The sequence below is a fragment of the Copadichromis virginalis genome, linkage group LG18, assembly GCF_057382275.1.
Source record: "Copadichromis virginalis isolate Kocher_CV1m ecotype Utaka linkage group LG18, C_Virginalis_male_GT1.1, whole genome shotgun sequence".
In the NCBI taxonomy this organism is placed as follows: domain Eukaryota; kingdom Metazoa; phylum Chordata; class Actinopteri; order Cichliformes; family Cichlidae; genus Copadichromis; species Copadichromis virginalis.
Window position 1 is genome coordinate 21997673 of NC_140635.1, and position 7480 is coordinate 22005152.

Below are 7480 nucleotides of genomic sequence, written 5' to 3' on the forward strand. Positions count from 1 at the left end.
CATTCACCACCATCTTTCTCTTCTTCCTGCGCACTAAAACCACCAAAGTCCTCTTCTCCAATGTCGGAAACGAACAGGCTCAGGATGGCTTCGTCATCCACTCTCCGCTTCTCTCCTTCGTTGTCACTTTCAAAACCAAAGAAATCCTCGTTGTCAGTGTCAGAGTCGAACACCCTCAGAAGGGCCGTGGCGGTGTCCTCCTCTCCATCATGCAGCAGTCCAGCCCTTCAAAATCCGTTGGTGATCGTGGATGTTTTCGCACTTTTCCATGCTGTCAGAATCCACCGGTGGAGTTGGGCATAACTTGGTTTTCGCAAGTTTATCGCCGCTCGTCATCCACGCCTCCCGCTGAACGCGTAGCGCTACTTTGAAGTTTGTTTTTCGCGCTACTTCGTACGGCACTACGTTGCCTGGCGGACGGACATGTGACTAACATACCACTCTTGAACCCCGATCCTTCCGCCAGGCAACGTAGTGCCGTACAACAGCGGAACAAACAAAACAAATCGTCTTACGATATGACAAAAATCACGGACAATCCATAGAAAAGCCGCACCTGACTAAAAGCCGCAGGGTTCAAAGCTTGTGCAAAAAGTAGCGGCTTATAGCCCGACAATTACGGTAAATGTGTCAATAATTAATTAAAATGTGAAATACATAAATAATTAATTAAATGTGTCAATAATTAATTAATTAAATGTGTCAATAATTAATTAATTAAATGTGTCAATAATTAATAAAAATGTGAAATACATAAATAATTAATTAAATGTGTCAATAATTAATTAATTAAATGTGTCAATAATTAATTAATTAAATGTGTCAATAATTAATAAAAATGTGAAATACATAAATAATTAATTAAATGTGTCGATAATTAATTAATCACATGTGTCATAACTATTTATTTAATTAATTAATTCCAATTTTAATTAATTATTGCCACATTTAATTAATTATTTAATGGTGTATTTAATTAATTCATTATGGCAGTCCTGGCACTCCATACCTTTTGCTCTATTTTCACCTGTAAAGCAGGAGCGGGGTAGGCGGAGGTTTATCCTGGTGCAGGTGTGGCGCAGCAGTCAGTTGAAGAATCCGCGAGTTTCTCTGAGTTTCCCATTACGTGGTAGCGCACTCGGTGCTTGCTTGGAAGTTTAGGGGGGGGCTTTTCGCAGTAAAAATAAGTTTTCTTCCCATACACAATGCTAATGGACGCTAATGTTTTTGCCACTTTTTATGGAATCAAACTCAAAATAAGGTCAGTACTTCCACACTTTAAACGCTGCACGCTCATACTCTCTCCCGCACTCGATATATGATCCATTGTTGCTCTGCACACAGCTGTTGTCACGAACGTCGCACTTGCTTACGTCACTGTCATGAGACATTCTTGCAAAAAAAATCACTGTTTTAGTAACGCAGTAACGCAGCGTTCCTACGGCAAAGTAACGGTAATCTAATTACCGTTTTTGCAATAGTAATCCCTTACTTTACTCGTTACTTGAAAAAAGTAATCGGATTACAGTAAAGCGTTACAAGTAACACGTTACTGCCCATCTCTGCTGTCGACCCAGCTTAAATGGGGTTATTTTCTGCAATTTTGGCAATACAAATTATAAAAGCTTTTGTAACACACTTGGCTTTACTTACGTTTATTTTCAGATGAAATTAATCAAAGATGTGACACGATGTTTCCAGCAGCCATGCAGAATAAAAATGGGTCCCGGTCTATTTCTGGTGGGCGTGTTCAAGTGCAAATCACTTTGACTCAAATTAAAGATATTATCTGTTCAACATGAAAAGAATTATATGTTTTGAGAGAAATCAAAAACTTTGCGTTGTGTCCTTTGTACAGATATTTAGTTTCATCCAAATCAAAAGTGGTATTTTAAAATGCAAAAAGAAAGGGTTTCACAATCAAATCAATGATTTTATTCTGTTTTGAATGGCACTTATTAGATTGAATGAATGACTGCATGTTAGACTTTTTTCCGTGTACCAATTAAGCATATTAGGTGATGTGCATCTTTGTAATGAGAAGGGGTGTGGTCTAATGACATCAACACCCTATATCAGGTGTGCATAATTATTAGGCAACTTCCTTTCCTTTGGCAAAATGGGTCAAAAGAAGGACTTGACAGGCTCAGAAAAGTCAAAAATAGTGAGATATCTTGCAGAGGGATGCAGCAGTCTCAAAATTGCAACGCTTCTGAAGCGTGATCATCGAACAATCAAGCGTTTCATTCAAAATAGTCAACAGGGTCGCAAGAAGGGTGTGGAAAAACCAAGGCGCAAAATAACTGCCCATGAACTGAGAAAAGTCAAGCGTGCAGCTGCCAAGATGCCACTTGCCACCAGTTTGGCCATATTTCAGAGCTGCAACATCACTGGAGAGCCCAAAAGCACAAGGTGTGCAATACTCAGAGACATGGCCAAGGTAAGAAAGGCTGAAAGACGACCACCACTGAACAAGACACACAAGCTGAAACGTCAAGACTGGGCCAAGAAATATCTCAAGACTGGTTTTTCTAAGGTTTTATGGACTGATGAAATGAGAGTGAGTCTTGATGGGCCAGATGGATGGGCCCGTGGCTGGACTGGTAAAGGGCAGAGAGCTCCAGTCCGACTCAGACGCCAGCAAGGTGGAGGTGGAGTACTGGTTTGGGCTGGTATCATCAAAGATGAGCTTGTGGGGCCTTTTCGGGTTGAGGATGGAGTCAAGCTCAACTCCCAGTCCTACTGCCAGTTTCTGGAAGACACCTTCTTCAAGCAGTGGTACAGGAAGAAATCTGCATCTTTCAAGAAAAACATGATCTTCATGCAGGACAATGCTCCATCACACGCGTCCAAGTACTCCACAGCGTGGCTGGCAAGAAAGGGTATAAAAGAAGAAAAACTAATGACATGGCCACCTTGTTCACCTGATCTGAACCCCATTGAGAACCTGTGGTCCATCATCAAATGTAAGATTTACAAGGAGGGAAAACAGTACACCTCTCTGAACAGTGTCTGGGAGGCTGTGGTTGCTGCTGCACGCAATGTTGATGGTGAACAGATCAAAACACCGACAGAATCCTTGGATGGCAGGCTTTTGAGTGTCCTTGCAAAGAAAGGTGGCTATATTGGTCGCTGATTTGTTTTTGTTTTGTTTTTGAATGTCAGAAATGTATATTTGTGGATGTGGAGATGTTATATTGGTGTCACTGGTAAAAATAAATAATTGAAATGGGTATGTATTTGTTTTTTGTTAAGTTGCCTAATAATTATGCACAGTAATAGTCACCTGCACACACAGATATCCCCCTAAAATAGCTAAAACTAAAAACAAACTAAAAACTACTTCCAAAAGCATTCAGCTTTGATATTAATGAGTTTTTTGGGTTCATTAAAACATTGTTCAATAATAAAATTATTCCTCAAAAATACAACTTGCCTAATAATTCTGCACTCCCTATAATAACAAATAATAATTGTTGTGGCGTTTTATGTGTTTTTTCTTTGCTGTTATAACAGAATAATTTGAACAAACGTGTCCAGATGTAGCTTGAAATTTAGTGACCTTAACTCAAGTCTGGATGGATTTGCACATAATTTAAAAAAAGAAATACACACTTAAATCAGAATACTTCTATTATTGATTTTGACCAAGAAATCACCTCAAAACAGCACACACAAATGTATATTTATGTTAACCTTAAAATGAGTCAGAGGAGCCTACCTGACTAAAAAAGAAGAGAAGTGAAATTGCTGCACGTATTCAGACTTTATTGTTCATTTGAGACACAAACTCCTATAAAATATTGGTTTTAATTCTGACACCGCCACCATGTTCTAAAGCTGTAGATTGTTACTGTAACCCATGAGGGTCTTGGCCAGGGGAGAGGGCCAAGACCCTCTTTCGGTGGGAAAGTCACCACCGAAAGTAATCAACCAAACTCTACATGTCAATATTGTTCTGTTTACTCATTTGCTATTCAAACTATGCTTGTCTGAGCAGAGGGAATAACAAATGGCCAATGAAGGTGCTGTGGTTGTTGTCATTATCATAGATCCAGGTGTCCGGACGGAGCCTCATGTACACCTGGTCTCCTGCAGCCAGCTGCAGAGTCATGCCATTGGTGGCTGTCTCATAGCGATTTCCAGCAGCATGGTTGTACACTGTCACCATCTGCTCTCCATTCTTCATCAGACGCAGCCCCATCGGTCTAGTTGATATATTATGACCAGAGAAGCTGAAGTAATAAACTCCTCTGACCGGAGCAGTGAAAATACCTGGAGATGATGGACACAGTTACAGCTTATATGGCTTAGTGGTAGTGAAAGCACTTATCTAACAAATAAACTCATAAATGTAAGAATACATATAATTATTGTAAGTTTACCTGTTGCAGGGTTGTAAGAACCTGAGTTAAAGTAGACATTTTTGTAAGTCAGTGTGATCTCTGCACTCATTGGTCCAGTATTTCCAACATTGCCAATTGATGCTCCAAATGCCACACGGCTGCCTGGAGATGCATGGAAATATGGGATCATTTGTTTGGTTTGACAACAACAAAACATGAACCTGTATCAGTACACTGATAAAGATCTATACATGTCAGAATAAAACTTCCAGCTGTGTTATGTTCTTACCTTGGATTGATGATTTCAGATCTGCCAGCTGTTTCTCAGCATTATTCAGCTTGGTTTCTAGTTGTCGTAATATTAGGAAAAGTTGTTCATTTGTCCCAGCACAGAGTTGAGGTGTCTCACTTTCAGATGCTTGGCCATCCACCTGAGGGAAGGCAGCTGCACACAGAAAGAAGAGGCATAAGGTTAAGACTGCAGTCTTCATCTTTTCAGAATTTCTGTTCATCTGTGTTAGTTCCCCCCACAAGGCTCTAGATATATACTGTATCACAAAGACGGAAGTGTCCCTATTTTTTTCCTTTCCGATAAACAAGCACAAAGAAAACTGGGAGACAATAATTATGTGATTGAGACAAGATAACACTTCATGAAAAACCTGTTTTAAGCCCCATGAATGATCCTTCTCTTTATAAGCGGTGTAACATGAGTGGTTCATTGAAATAACAGCAGAAAAAGCAAAAGCAACTGTCTGTCAGTACGCAGTGAGTAATGTTGGACTTCTCGCTGGAAATCAGCAGCAGTAGTAGTCAACATTATAAATAGCAATTTCAGCTACATTCTAAGGTGAACTTGAACGCAACATTTAAACTGAGAATTTTTATACTGGAGAATACAAAGTAAAAGTTGTGAAAGCATGCAAATGCAATACAATAGTCTAACAAGCAAACCTACTGTTAGAATTAAGGCATCCAGCTGTCCTGCTCTTCTTTATCACTCATGCTCCTTCTTGTTTGAGGTTATTTCTCTGCATGCTTATAGAAGGCAGTGTGAAACAATACATGTATTAAGGCTAATTTACACCACGGAGCACTGCTCCAAGGAGTCTGGCGTAGCTTTAACAGTGTCTGTGAAGCTGGATTCAAGAAAAAAAACACAAGTTTTTTTTAGGGCATGTGTAGGACCATCTTGTGCCAGTACAGAATGTGATGTCACTAGCTTGGTTGGTTGTTTACTACTAATAAACCCAATTAATTAATTTAAGTTAACTAGTGACAGAACTGGGTGTTTAACAAGGAAGCTAAAAAATAGGAGTTTACATTTACGCTGCCCCTGGTTGCAGCAATGAGTTTTATGTTAAAAACCAACTACATACTTTCACTCAGTTTGTTAAGTAGAAAGTGGTCGTTTTTTCTTGCTGGTATGCTGATGGATACTGGGAGTCCCTTTTGTGCTTTGGTGACAAGTAATGTTTGTGGTGTGATGCATGTGTAGAAACATGTTAACTGTTTGGATGTGCTTGGGAAAAAAGACCATTTTAATGCATAAAACTGTGCTGAGCGGATTTTGTGAATACCTGCTCTGACAGCTGATTGTACCATTTGGTCTCTACATACAACCCGATGAGTTCATAGTGAATAGTGTGCTTATATGGTGCTAAGAAGTTTAGTGGTAGTGAAATGCAGCACTTATCTAACAAATAAACTCATAAATGTAAGAATACGTATAATTATGTTAAGTTTACCTGTTGCAGGGCTGTAAGAACCTGAGTTAAAGTAGACATTCCTGTAGAGCAGTGTGATCTCTGCACTTATTGGTCCAGTATTTCCAACATTGCCGATAGATGCTCCAAATGCCACACGGCTGCCTGGAGTTGCATGAAAATATGGGATTATTTGTTTGGTTTGACAACGACAAAACCTGAACCTGTATCAGTACACTGATAAAGATCTATACATGTAAGAATAAAAACCTCCAGCTGTGTTATGTTCTTACCTTGGATTGATGATTTCAGATCTGCCAGCTGCCAGCTAGAGTAAAAATGAACACAGGGAGGCTCTCAAGCAACACACACACACACGCTGCCCAAACCACTGTCACTCACAGCTGTGGCAAAATGGGGAAGTGGAAGGGGCGTGGCTGTTTGGGATGGCAGATTGTGGTCGTGTCCAAATTCATGGGCTGCATCCTCCGGGTAGGCCGGAAGTAAACGGCCTAGCCTTCAGATTAGCGTCACCGTTGTCTCGGTGGAGTTTAATAAACTTGGCCGTCTGCTCCTTGCTATCTAAAATATAATAGGACATTGGCTTAAATTCTCGACTGTCTCATACTTATGTTTAATCAGTTTTCTGTTTGACGTTTAGTCAGCTGTGTAAAAACCAAGGAGGAACCCACCCGGGGGATTAATAAAGTTTTATTTTATCTAATCTAATAACTTTAATCTCAGCCAAACCGATTTACTCACGAACAAACAAAACACTGAAAAAAGCCCAACAATAACATTTTTAGGTTGTCTAAGTGACTTATATATTACGTTTAACCCGAGTAGCGAAAGTCCGCGGTGATCTGAAAATGATGTGCCGGGAGTTGTGCCGTTCTCGGCCGCATCAGTAACCCTCGAGCTCCCGGCTTGCTATCGAGCTGGTGGGTAGCAGACGCCTCCGAAAACGTCGAAGCACTTTGGCAAATATGCGATATCTTGATGAAACGAGCAGATATTTGATGTTTACACAGCTAATTTCTCGCCTGAAAATATGTTAAAAGTTTATTTTGTGACCCAGAAAGATTAGTATGAGTAATTTTAAAACTTAGTAGCGGCCGCCATTGTTGGAAACTGGAGTTTGGCTGGGCCGCGCTATGAATTCTGGGATATGGTGGGCCATGAAGGACACACCCGACCCATCCTTCAAATTCGGGGAAAAGGAGGACGCGTCTGTCGGCCGCATTCGGAGGAGTCTATGAATTTGGACAGCCTTCGGCGCGTTGCTGTGACGTAATTGGTCTACAAATGCGGCCTCAGGAGGATGTAGCCCATGAATTTGGACACGACATATATGCCGTGGCTGACGAGCTGCAACACACCTCAGCTGTGGCTCATGAGGCAGACCTGGAACACAGGAAGGGGAGAAAA

At 40.6% G+C, this 7480-nt stretch overlaps 1 protein-coding gene across 1 annotated transcript; it reads right to left on the reverse strand.

The window, feature by feature from the left end:
- Positions 1-3943: 3943 nt before the first annotated feature.
- Positions 3944-4868, reverse strand: LOC146687793 (complement C1q-like protein 2). The gene is made up of 3 exons (XM_085439847.1): positions 4636-4868; positions 4386-4508; positions 3944-4275 (listed from the first exon to the last, which is right to left on the reverse strand). Exons 1-3 carry the CDS (start codon positions 4856-4858, stop codon positions 3983-3985), a joined length of 639 nt encoding a protein of 212 aa, XP_085295973.1. The 5' UTR covers positions 4859-4868; the 3' UTR covers positions 3944-3982.
- Positions 4869-7480: the final 2612 nt, after the last annotated feature.